The sequence below is a fragment of the Lepidochelys kempii genome, chromosome 3 (genome assembly GCF_965140265.1).
Source record: "Lepidochelys kempii isolate rLepKem1 chromosome 3, rLepKem1.hap2, whole genome shotgun sequence".
Lineage (NCBI taxonomy): Eukaryota > Metazoa > Chordata > Testudines > Cheloniidae > Lepidochelys > Lepidochelys kempii.
The window spans coordinates 137,765,203-137,778,850 of record NC_133258.1 but is presented as its reverse complement, the minus strand read 5'-3'; the positions used below and the strand labels follow the sequence as shown (position 1 = coordinate 137,778,850).

Genomic DNA, 13,648 nt, shown 5'->3' with positions numbered 1-13,648 from the left:
GATCAAGTAGTAGGATAACTAAAATAAGGGATAATGAGTAAATTTTCCAACAGGTTTTGGACTTTTTTTTTTGGTTAAATGTTTCTTGAAAAACAGATTCAGCTGTAGGTACAAATCAAATACAGCCTATAATTGGAATAATTTTCTAATGATTTATTGGGATTGAGAACAATAATTGCCTTTCAGAAGATGTGGGGAAAATAATCTATTAAAATGTGCATGACTTGAAGAAAGAATAAAGGTTACCTGAGACTAAGATATTTTACCACCATTCCACCCTGTAGCTGTATTACAACTCATTCCATTCATAGCTTCCATAATTCAAATCTTAATTATGGAAAGTGAACAACATTTAAATAGATACATTCTAGTGTTTCATCATTCACTTGTTTCTTCTGGTATACCAATATTCTTCATAAATATCCTTCCTTTATCAAAATATACCAGTTCATTTTTAGCAGAGATGGTTGAACCAAATAGTTATTAAAAAAAAAAAGACTTGAAACTTTGCCCACTCCCTGTTCCAAACCAGTTTTCTTCCTCACCAATCCTCCCAAAGATTCATGCTCTTTTATTCATGACTCTCCATATAGTGTAATTTAGTCAGTCTTCTGGCCTAACCTTATTGAATGAAGTATCTTAGGAGTGTTTTGAATTAAAATGCAAATGTTTATGTATTATTGAGGGACTGTATGTAACATCTCCAGTGGGCAGACATGATCAATGTAATCCCTGGGAAGTGTTACGGGCTTCAAAGGATTACCTAAAGCAATGTACCACTCAAGGATGGACTTCTGGAATAAAAGTTAAGTGGATTTCCCAGGCAATCTCTAGGGCAAAGATTCCAGCCTTTTGAAGCTTTGCCCTGAGGGGACCGTTGTCTGCTGATAACTTGTTACATGAGGACAAGACCAGAGGCCCCAGCTGTATAAAGGAGTGACTCTCAGATTCATGCATGTGCTTATTATGAGCCAAGGCAGTTATGAACGTACAACCACAGAAAAAAATCTTGATGGTGTTTGAAGGACTGTTCATGTGCCAGAGCCTTTGGAATTAGGGGTGGTCTCTGGTAAGATTATTAGCATGCATGTAGGTTGTTTTAATAGGTTTTCTCTAATGTTTTCACCTTAATAATAAATGTTTGCATAGAATGGGCAGTGTGGTAACTTAACTGTGGGCAATTACGCTGGTAATAGCTTCTGGAGATAAAGTAAAGCAGGCCTGCTAAGGCAGTCTGACTTGCTGGGGAACTCACAGTGTTGGCAGGGAATTATGAAGCCCAGAAAAAACCTGGTCAGAAGGGAGAGAGATGTGTCTCTCTGCTCAAGAGAGGTGACAGCCAGGAGGAGCCAGGAGCCTAGATGCGTGCCTTTGCTGGACCACAGGGAGGCAACACAGGTGTAGCTGTCCAGAACTGTGACAGAGTGATCTGAGAATTCAACATACTCAGGTCCAACAAAGGGGCCTGTGCAACCCCCCTGAGCTCAAGGGGAGAGACTGAATCTGCTGATAACTGTGCCTAGCATCAAGGCTTGGAGGCGTACAGATCTCAGGAAGGAGGAGCTTTTAGGAAGAGACTATTTTGAGAAGCTTGGGAGACTGGGATGGAGGAGACTGTACTGGGTTTATTTTATGTTAATAAACCAGTTCCCAAGAAGAGGAGTTACTGACATAAACCTCTGTGGATTATTCCCGGGAACTTGTGAAGGGGAAATTGAGACAGGGCACCGTAGAGCAACGCGTAACCAGCAGGAGCTGCTGCGGGCAAGCCCAACCTTTTACACGCCCCAAGTTAGCTCACTTCATATCCTCACTATAATTTATTACAGAATGCATCACCAATGCTGAATCATTAACTGAAGGTTCCAGTTTTACTTATGCTGATCAACTGCCATCCATACACAATTTCTTGAATTCCTTGTGTTCTATTGTTTCCTATAGATCCTGATACACGCTGCACTGGACTAACTCCGCTTACTTTGAAAATCAGTGGTTAAAATACCATTGCCTTCAATGGTATTTGAGTTAAGCCATTTGAGAGTGCTTTTGAAAATCCCATCCACTGTACCATACATTTGATACTCCTGAGGGCATTTTGTGCCAAAAAAATAAAAATTCTGCAAATTTTATTTGCCAAATAAATGTGGAGGCTCCAGCATGGCATTGGGGAGCACAGGCCATTGGCTGCACAGAGGTGGGAGGTCACTGTGAAGCTCCCCTCACCCCAGACACAGACTCAGTGGTGAGGTTGCACTCAACCCTGATACAGCATAAGTCCTGGGCCTGCCCCAGAAACACCCCCCCCGCCATGCCAGATGCACAAGGTGTGTGCAGGCTGGCTCAGCAAGACAGGATCCAAATGTGGAAGGGCTTAAAGGCCGGGGGGGGAGGGTGTCCAGGTGTGGGTTGAGAGGGTTCTGTGTGGGGCAATCTAGGTGCGGACGGCTCAGTGGCGGATCTGGATGCACAGGGAATAGTTTCAGGGTTATGGGTGCAACAGTAAAGCAGGGGATCTAGGTGAAGCTGGTTGGGGCTTGGGGGGGGTCTGGATGGGAGCAGGGAGGTCTGGGTGTAGGGGACTCAGAGGGGTGGGGATCTGGGTGTGGGTGTCTTGTGGTGGTGCAGGGGGAGTGGGACTCATTGTGGGGGGGGTTCTGAATGTGGGGGGTGGGGATCAGTGGAAGAGTCTGGGTATGAGGGGTTCTGGATGCACAGGGGTTGGGTGGATAGGGCAGCAGCTCCCTGTACAAGGATCTCCCACCCTGCAGCTGAGGAGTGATGGGTGCAGGAAGTGGGGGGGCGGGGGGGGAGTTTGCGGAGCTTCCTGCAGCTCTGGGAGAAATAGGAGGGAGGGTCTGACATGGCCCTGCATGCCGTGCAGGGAAAGAGGAAGTCCCATCCCCCCCCAGCCCAGCCAGGACTAGCAGCTGAGCGCAGTGCAGGGTATGGAGCTGGGTCTTCCCCAGTCCCACCCCCCCCTGCACCACCATAATTTACCTCTTTGCCAGCTGCCCCGGACCCCCAAAACATACTGTTGGGGGGGGTTTCATGACCGCTCTTGTGACTTCCCCTTGCTTCCCCATCAGAAAATCATTTTTCTTCAGAGAAGCAAAGAAGTCTGTGGGGGGACATAAATTCTGTGCATGCACAGTGGTGCAGAATTCTCCCAGGAGTAATTGAGTCTTGGTAGATTAAATATTTAACCAAAACTTTGACTACTGCCCTAACATAGAATCATAGAATATCAGGGTTGGAAGGGACCCCAGAAGGTCATCTAGTCCAACCCCCTGCTCGAAGCAGGACCAATTCCCAGTTAGATCATCCCAGCCAGGGCTTTGTCAAGCCTGACCTTAAAAACCTCTAAGGAAGGAGATTCTACCACCTCCCTAGATAACGCATTCCAGTGTTTCACCACCCTCTTAGTGAAAAAGTTTTTCCTAATATCCAATCTAAACCTCCCCCACTGCAACTTGAGACCATTACTCCTCGTTCTGTCATCTGCTACCATTGAGAACAGTCTAGAGCCATCCTCTTTGGAACCCCCTTTCAGGTAGTTGAAAGCAGCAATCAAATCCCCCCTCATTCTTCTCTTCTGCAGGCTAAATAATCCCAGCTCCCTCAGCCTCTCCTCATAACTCATGTTTTCCAGACCCCTAATCATTTTTGTTGCCCTTCGCTGGACTCTCTCCAATTTATCCACGTCCTTCTTGTAGTGTGGGGCCCAAAACTGGACACAGTACTCCAGATGAGGCCTCACCAATGTCGAATAGAGGGGAACGATCACGTCCCTCGATCTGCTCGCTATGCCCCTACTTATACATCCCAAAATGCCATTGGCCTTCTTGGCAACAAGGGCACACTGCTGACTCATATCCAGCATCTCGTCCACTGTCACCCCTAGGTCCTTTTCCGCAGAACTGCTGCCTAGCCATTCGGTCCCTAGTCTGTAGCGGTGCATTGGGTTCTTCCGTCCTAAGTGCAGGACCCTGCACTTATCCTTATTGAACCTCATCAGATTTCTTTTGGCCCAATCCTCCAATTTGTCTAGGTCCTTCTGTATCCTATCCCTCCCCTCCAGCGTATCTACCACTCCTCCCAGTTTAGTATCATCCGCAAATTTGCTGAGAGTGCAATCCACACCATCCTCCAGATCATTTATGAAGATATTGAACAAAACCGGCCCCAGGACCGACCCTTGGGGCACTCCACTTGACACCGGCTGCCAACTAGACATGGAGCCATTGATCACTACCCGTTGAGCCCGACAATCTAGCCAACTTTCTACCCACCTTATAGTGCATTCATACAGCCCATACTTCCTTAACTTGCTGACAAGAATACTGTGGGAGACCGTGTCAAAAGCTTTGCTAAAGTCAAGAAACAATACATCCACTGCTTTCCCTTCATCCACAGAACCAGTAATCTCATCATAAAAGGCGATTAGATTAGTCAGGCATGACCTTCCCTTGGTGAATCCATGCTGGCTGTTCCTGATCACTTTCCTCTCATGCAAGTGCTTCAGGATTGATTCTTTGAGGACCTGCTCCATGATTTTTCCAGGGACTGAGGTGAGGCTGACTGGCCTGTAGTTCCCAGGATCCTCCTTCTTCCCTTTTTTAAAGATTGGCACTACATTAGCCTTTTTCCAGTCATCCGGGACTTCCCCGGTTCGCCACAAGTTTTCAAAGATAATGGCCAATGGCTCTGCAATCACAGCTGCCAATTCCTTCAGCACTCTCGGATGCAACTCGTCCGGCCCCATGGACTTGTGCACGTCCAGCTTTTCTAAATAGTCCCTAACCACCTCTTTCTCCACAGAGGGCTGGCCATCTCTTCCCCATTTTGTGATGCCCAGCACAGCAGTCTGGGAGCTGACCTTGTTAGTGAAAACAGAGGCAAAAAAAGCATTGAGTACATTAGCTTTTTCCACATCCTCTGTCACTAGGTTGCCTCCCTCATTCAGTAAGGGGCCCACACTTTCCTTGGCTTTCTTCTTGTTGCCAACATACCTGAAGAAACCCTTCTTGTTACTCTTGACATCTCTGGCTAGCTGCAGCTCCAGGTGCGATTTGGCCCTCCTGATATCATTCCTACATGCCCGAGCAATATTTTTATACTCTTCCCTGGTCATATGTCCAACCTTCCACTTCTTGTAAGCTTCTTTTTTATGTTTAAGATCCGCTAGGATTTCACCATTAAGCCAAGCTGGTCGCCTGCCATATTTACTATTCTTTCGACTCATCGGGATGGTTTGTCCCTGTAACCTCAACAGGGATTCCTTGAAATACAGCCAGCTCTCCTGGACTCCTTTCCCCTTCAAGTTAGTCCCCCAGGGGATCCTGGCCATCCGTTCCCTGAGGGAGTCGAAGTCTGCTTTCCTGAAGTCCAGGGTCCGTATCCTGCTGCTTACTTTTCTTCCCTGCGTCAGGATCCTGAACTCAACCAACTCATGGTCACTGCCTCCCAGATTCCCATCCACTTTTGCTTCCCCCACTAATTCTACCCAGTTTGTGAGCAGCAGGTCAAGAAAAGCGCCCCCCCCTAGTTGGCTCCTCTAGCACTTGCGCCAGGAAATTGTCCCCTACGCTTTCCAAATGCTAAATTAAACCTATGACCCATTGCTTTTCCATGTAGTAACTGAAACAAAGGTGACACTTTCACAAACGTGAATGCTAAGAACCAATTTAGGATGGGGAGACGAGGAATAGGAGGAAGATGAGGTATACGTTTAAAAGTAATAATGGGAGTTTGGCAGAGTAGAGACAAAAGAACTGGAACAAAAAGTCTGCTGCTTCCCACTAAAATTCCTCATGCATTTAAGAATATAAACATTTATTCATATATTCCTGGAAAATCATGCAATTGCCTTCAAACAAAAAAAATGAAATTCTCCAAGCTGGAGGGTGGAGTCAGTGATTGAGTTTCTGGTCTTTAGTCTCTCACACTGTCACACTCCCTTGCCCCTCTTCTCCTCTCCCCCTCCCTCCTTGTTTCACCCCATATATTTGTTTTATAGTGAAATAATATCTTCACTATTTTTCATGCAGTCTTCTGTTAGGATGAACATTAAAGTTACCTTTGAAAATCTGGACTTAGTGTGATTTTGGGTGCCTCAGTTTTTGGTACCCAAACTCAATACATACCTTCTGATTTCAGAAAGTGCTGGGCACCTAACCTCATAAGGTCTCTTTAACATGTCTCAAGGTGAGCATCCAAAATTGCTCATCATTATTATAAACTTAGCCTACGAGCTACTGTGCTGTGAAGTTGACCTTTGTCAATGTTAACCCTGAGGGACAGTTTATATCTTCAGCTTCATTCACCCAGTCATAAAGCCAACATATGTATTTGACTTCTATTCTCAAGTTTTCCATCAAAAACCACCATTGAATTTCTTCATTATGGTCATAAACTGCCACTTAATGGATTTTGTTTTAAACTAACATTCTCAAGGGGCAAAGCCAGAGCTTCAAACAAATAATGACATGATGATGCACCATTCACACTGCTGAGTTTTGCACATGCCATCTGACTACAACATGAATTCAGGAGAGTCACTGACCGAGGAGCCTGCAAGGAAATAGTATTTTCTAAATGGTTATTGTGCACTGGGTACTGTTCATCTGAGGAAAAGCCACACAGGTACAGATTAATCAATTCTAAGGCCAGCAAGAACCATTGTGATAATCTAGTCTGACCTCCTGCATATCATAGGTGAGTAATACAGGTCCATAGAAACTACCTGTCAAAGGAATCATTTGCAGTCAGTAGATAGCCAAGAGTCTCTTCATGTAAATATACAATCTGGACTATGTGTCAATATTTTGAAACAACAAATTTAGAAAGAAAAAACACATTTCTAAAGATTTGCACCACCTATTCAGGCTACAGAAACATGAGAATTACTTCCAAAGGGGCTAACACATTAGCTTCCAAATCATATTACAAAAGAAGTGTAACACATACTGGTTACATCTCCAGCCAAGGTCTTACCTGTACCCGCTGAACATCCTCTATGTATTGTTTCTGTGTTTCCAAGATAGTTGCTTCAAACTCTGGATTGAAAAGAAAATACAGATTCAGAACCTTTTCAAGAGAAGTTTCATTCAACATGAACATAACATAAGAATGGCCATACTGGGTCAGACCAAAGGCCCATCTAGCCCATCTTCTGACAGTGGCCAATGCCCCAGAGGGAATGAACAGAAGGACAGGTAATCATCAAGTAATCCATCCCCTTTCACCCATTCCCAGCTTCTGGCAAACAGAGGCTAGGAACACCATCCCCGCCCATCCTGGCTAATAACCACTGATGGACATATTCTCCATGAATTTATCAAGTTCTTTTTTGAACCTTGTTATAGTCTTGGCCTTCACAACATCCTCTGGCAAGGAGTTCCACAGGTTGACTGTGCACTGTGTGAAGAAATACTTCCTTTTGTTTGTTTTAAATCTGCTGCCTATTAATTTCATTTGGTGACCCCTAGTTCACGTGTTATGAGAAGGAGTAAACAACACCTCCTTATTTACTTTCTCATAGATTCATAGATACCAAGGTAAAAAGGGACCACTATGATCATCCAGTCCAACCCCCTGCACAACGCAGGCCACAAAATCTCACCCACACCAATTATGAATTTATAGACCTCTATCATATCCCCCCTCCCCCAGTTGTCTCTTTTCCAAGTTGAAAAGTCCCAGCCGTATTAATCTCTCCTCAGATGGAAGCTGTTCCATACCCCTAATAATTTTCTATTACCTTTTCCAATTCCAATACATCTTTTTTGAGGTGGGGTGACCATATCTGCACACAGTATTCAAGATGTGGGCATACCATGGATTTATATAGAGGCAATATATTTTATGTCTTATTTTCTATCCCTTTCCTAATGATTCCCAACATCATTAGCTTTTTTGACTGCCACTGCACTTTGAGTGCAGATGGTGCTTAATCTTTCAGAATACAAGTTAAAGGGACCATAGCGGGGTGGATTTTTTCAAAAAATAAGAATTGTTTTTATTTTTAAATGAATTCAATAGTTTTTATACATAATCACAGTCTTCCTCCTTTCAGGCTATATAGCATTCACTAAGCCCCACCATTAGTTAAAGGGTATCATCTTAAATGGTTTATAAATAAACTTCACTGTCATCATCAAAAATTTATCTTTCCCTTTGTCAGAAATATTTACCGAGAGCATAGACAACCCTCCCATAGAATACCCCCCAGGAAGCTTAGGATGAATAAAACTCCCTGGAAAGCCCCCACACTTTGTTTTAACATATTATCCCATTAAGAGGTTGGTCTAGCCACCTGTGGAATAGCCAGCAACTCTCCTCAAACTCTATAGATCCTAGGTGATCACAGGAGACCAGGGAAATCCCACACATACAGAAAACTTGTGTTTTTTGGTGACCTCTGCCACGCCTCTCAACACCCCGCCCCGAAAGTCTCCCCCACACATTCACTCTCACTTTCAGGCTTCCTTCATACAATATCATCTTGGAAGCCCCCTTTTAAAAGGTGGGTCCTAAGTATTGGGGCAGCATGGAAAAGTTAAAGGTTAATGTGACCTGATACTACATTAAATTCCCACCCCCCTTTACCATGGGGCTTTTGACAGTGGAGAGAAATATAATGGAACCTTCACTCCATCCCTGCCCACAGGTTTCCCCATCCCTAGTGGCTCTGCAGGGTCTTGTACAGGGGAGAGAACAGTGCTGTGAAAGTGGTTGACCTGAACTGCACCGAACCAGGGGGACCTCCACACCCAGGATTTCCCCCTAAAACCTGGACGTTGGAGAATGGATTGGATTGCGTTCCCTCTGGACAAAGAACCTGTCCTCCCGTCCCAGAATTAATTCACCATCCAACACCACTGTAGGAAATTTGCAATAAAAAAAAAGTTTCAGAAGTGTAATGCCATGTGCTACCTGCCAAACTGAAAAGTTAAAGCAGTAATCAGTTTTCATATCTAGCAGTAGCCACTGTCATGGTTTCTGCACTAAGAATCAGGAGAAAACCCAATGGGAACAATTACGAGCACTGCTTTGCTAATCTATGCCTTTAAAGCAAAGAGTCATTTTGTTCCAATGTAATATAGCTTTAAATAGAACCACTGCTCACCAACAGTCATCACTGTGGCACTGAAAGAAAATATCAGAGAAATTAAGAACATTTCTGTTTCTTTTCCCTGGCAAATGAACATTAAAATATTATGCTAGTAAGAAGTAGATTCTCTTTCTTATTTTAAAGACAGGGTAATCATTGATCATTAGCTTTTCAAGAGCTGCCTTTTAATAAAAACATTTAAGTCAAACTTAAAATAGTGACTGTTGGTCAAGTCAAAAAAGTTAAGTGAAAACTTTGATTCTGGTAATATCATTTGTTTCAGTCAGAAACACATACTGTACATTCCAGCTTTGTTTATACGGCGCAGTATCTGATTGCATGCTGGATAAAAGAAATTACAGATTGTGCTGGCAAGGATGGATACATGCAGCAACCAGTGCACATACTGTACTTGAAAGCAATTTGCTGAATCTTTGGAGAGAATAATGAAGATTTTCTATTTTTATTTAATTGTTGATGACAAATGCTCTTGTGGTTAAAGTACAGGATTGTGAGTCAAGAGCTCTGGCTTGCAATTTCCACTTTCCAGACTTCGTGTTTGACCTTAAGCAACCTCCCCATACAACAACCTCAGTTTCCCATCATGATATGCTAATATCTGCCTACTTGGCAGGGGTGTGGTCAGGGTTTGCTCATTTATATCTGTAAAATATTGTGACATGGTGCTATGAATAGTCAAAGTATACTCAACAATTTAGTCAGTCAGGTTCCACTTTGCTCCCAGCAAGGCGACCAAACTATTTCTTTGATCTGTGCATAAAGAATGGAGGAAACAAATCATTTTGACATCTCTCAGGAGCAGCACTGAACAGTGAACCCACCTGTGGGCTATGACCATCAGTATGCTAGCTCCAAGACATGCTCTCCTCATACACCACCATGACAATTCACAAGCTACAGTACCAGTGGTGGTTATGTTTCAAGGCTACCAGGTAAGTACTTAAAATCTGAAGCTTCTTTCCCTTCAAGAGCCATGGCATTCTCCTTCTAGTGATGGACAAAATAAGCATGGCCATTTTTTAGAGCTATCTGCAGCCTTTGATAACAGTGACCATGGGGTTTTGTTGACCTAACTACAGACCCTGGCAGAGCAGGTTCTACACTTTGATCTTAAAAGAGACCCCAGAAGGTGGTATTTGGTAACTCGTCATCTACCCCTAGGGTTCTCTCTTGCATTCTCATGATGTTTCACAAAGTTTTCTTCTGTCATACCTCATGAGGCTGCCAGGGGAGATAATGAGACAGCAGGTGCTGAAGATCCAATGTTATGCTTATAAAACACAGCTTTAAGTCTCTTTCATCAGTTAGATCTGTGCATTTCCCCAGTGCCTGGTTAAGTACAGATCCAGATTAGATGAAGATGATGTTACTGCTTGTTTGGGGATAGGGAAGTATCAAGTCTGCCCCATTATTAACCATGCTTCAGCAATGAGGTTTGCAAGCTAAGGATATTTGTGAATCCCTGCTTGACCAGAAATGCCCTTTTTCATCTGCTCTTGAAAACTATTGTGACCATTTTCCAAGGATGCAGATGTTCCTACCATCCTACATTAAATTATAGATGCACTTTTAAAAAATAAATTATAAACATATATCAATACCTTTATTATAATTTCTTCTGGGGGGTTCCCCAACACAAAAGGAGTAAACATACATTTCCTGACTCTCCTATGCATTTCTCCTTAAACTGATCTAGAGTTTTATTTATAATTTGCATTGCATTAGCCACTATTCCTTCAAATTTGTTAAAAATTTCATAATGTGATGCTATAAACCCTGCTGAGGTGCTAATTCTATGTTGCTTTATATTTCTCTTTGTTTTCCATATTTTTAAACATACTCATAGTACCAGCACTTACCAATGGCACACACTATGTTTCAGTCCATGTATGTAGCATAAGAGTTTTCAACCACAAAACATTTTTCTGCTAAGTTATCAACAGCACTGGCTGGTCTTTAACCTATGCACTACCCTGTTATCTAGCAGTATGTCTAAATTACAATTAGACTGCTGCTGCTGGACTGTGCCAGCTGATTTGGGCTCAGGCTAAGGGCCTGTTTAATTGAGGTGTCGTAGATATTCAGGCTCAGGCTGGAACCCAGGCTCTAGGACTCACCCCTTAGCCTGAGCACCGCAAGCCTGAGTCAGCTAGCACAGGCTGGCTTGGGTTTTTAATTGTAGTGTAGATCTGAACTAATGAGCTAAGGTTAATGTTCTTAGGTTTGCTGGAGTCCGGACATTCTCAATAGCTTCTCCCACTGGTCTGAGAAAGTCCAAGTCATTTGACTTTCAAAGCAAACTGCAGGCCTCTTCTTTTAGATTTTAAGATCAGCATTTAAGAAGGTGTTCCCCCTCTGGCTTCAGAAGTCACATGCACCTCTTATATATGCAATTTTGGTACAAATCTCAGGTAGACTCATTTTTAAGACTTCATTATTCACTTAACATTACTCACCTTCACTGTCCTCTACAAAGTAGGCATGTAAAAAAATATTACATTTTATGTGCAGAAATTACTTCCATTGGACATTAATTACAACAATAACCAAACTCCCTCATTTTTTTCTGATTAGCAAACAAATTAAAGCCATTTAGACAGAAATGTTTAAACTCTTTTTTAAAGGTGCTAACAGTTTGAATAAACTTTCCAAAAAAAGGGTTTGAGAGTCTATGCGTAGGAGCAAACGCAGAAGGAAATTAATTAAATCAATCTTTTTTAGGCAAATAAACAGAATTTTCAAAAAGGAAGTGGAAAAATACAGAATCTAAGCAAACAGTATTCTTAAATTAAACTAAACTGCTTTTTGTTCTGTTTTGCTGGTATTCCAAATTAATAGATCTTCAAAATTCTTATACTTCTAAGTATTCTGATTTAACCAAAGTCACTGTTTTTCCTTGGATAACCAGTATAATACTTAGTTGTGATAAATCTCTGCTAACCTCAGTTACCGTGTCCACCAGAGTTGTGAACTTGTTCTTGTTAAAGCAATTTAAATAAAGAAAGATTTAAAGCTCAATAAACAGAATGCTATATAGTGGGGGGGACAGTGGAAAAGGGGACTTTTTTAAGCAACTGAAATTAAGAGAATTGAGGCTGACTTATTTTTGTGAGAATATACATAATCTGGATTAGTAAAGCAAAAAAATCTGATACTCAAGGCTTCAAAGTTTTGGCTATGTCAGGAAGGCAGGTTTTGTTTACTTGTAAACTATATCACTAGATTGCTTATACTGCAGTGGACATTTTGGAAGTAAATTAAGGGACAATGCAGTGTTTATATTGTAACCTCAGTTCTTTTGCTTTTTAACTCCAAAGAGGCTTTGGATACAGTCACACACACACACCAGCCAAATCTCCATTTGTGTCAACAGGCACAAGGTTCTGACCCTTACAGGAACTGAGTTCAGCTACCAGGTCTAGCAGCACCTTTGCTGAGGCCTCGACACCACCCAGTGGCCCCTCAAGACAATTTGCCACCATCAGCACATCTTCAGTGCCTTCCCCTTCCTATAACAGAGGAAAGGTGCTCATCCAGAGGGTGCACTCCCCGAGGGGGACTTTCTGGGAAGGTGTGGTGAGTTTTCTGATGGTTTGGTGGTCATGATAGAAGGGGGGGGGGAACGCAAGTGCCAGGTCACTCACTCAGGTTTAGCCCAACCATACCTCTGTCATGATGAGGGGTCGCTAAGCCAAATTTGAGTGAACGGCATTGCAACCCGACCCAGTGGGGTCTCAGCACCACTCAGGTTTGGCCCTGTCGCCTTAGGCAGATGCCTAGTTTGCCTATAATTAGAACAGTTCCTGGCACCACTATTTTCTAGTCTCCAGCACTACAACACACAAAACTTCAGGCATATCTACACTACACACTCCTCGTACCACAACTATGTCAGTCAGGGATGTGATAAGGTGTGATTCTTGACTAACAAACCAGTACTGGCAAAAGCCCCTGGTGTAGACACAGTTATACTGGCAAAACTGCATTTTTGCTGGTGTCGCTTATTTTACTCAGGGCGGAGCAAGGATGGAATAAATGATGTCAGCAAAAAATGTAGTTTTTCCAGTATAAGCTACATCCACACTAGAAGTGCTTTGCCAGTAAGTATACAGATATTCCTGTACCGGCAGAACACTCCTAGTGTAGACACAGCCTAATTCTCAGACCATTCTTAGAAAGGCCCAGAGTGAGGCAAGTTTGATATCAACCACCCCCCAGAGCCTAGCAGCAGTGCTAGGAAATCTGTTGAAATAATGACAAATTCCTTATTTGCTGAGGAAAGGCAGAAGGAGTGGTGGGAAAAGGAAGAGTTGTAAATAGTGAGTGGCTTGCCATATAGGCCATAGGGATGAATGTAGCCTCAAAATGTAGAGAGCTCTTGAATGCTAATTCAAAACTAAGCCTCCCTGAACCTCTGATATTTGTCTGTCGTCAAGACTTCTAACCAAAAGCAGACCTGAAATTCTTTTCAGTGGTAATCTAGTTTTTTCTAGCCTACAAAACAAGAGATTGTTC

General features: G+C 43.0%; 1 protein-coding gene across 1 annotated transcript in view; it reads right to left on the bottom strand.

Annotated features, from left to right (window-relative positions):
• Positions 1 to 13,648, bottom strand: part of FMN2 (formin 2) — a 242,960-nt gene that overhangs the window by 174,958 nt on the left and 54,354 nt on the right. Inside the window, 2 exon segments of the mRNA XM_073338221.1 lie at positions 6,994 to 7,055; positions 11,590 to 11,601. Of these exon segments, the coding sequence (XP_073194322.1) occupies positions 6,994 to 7,055; positions 11,590 to 11,601 (74 nt within the window).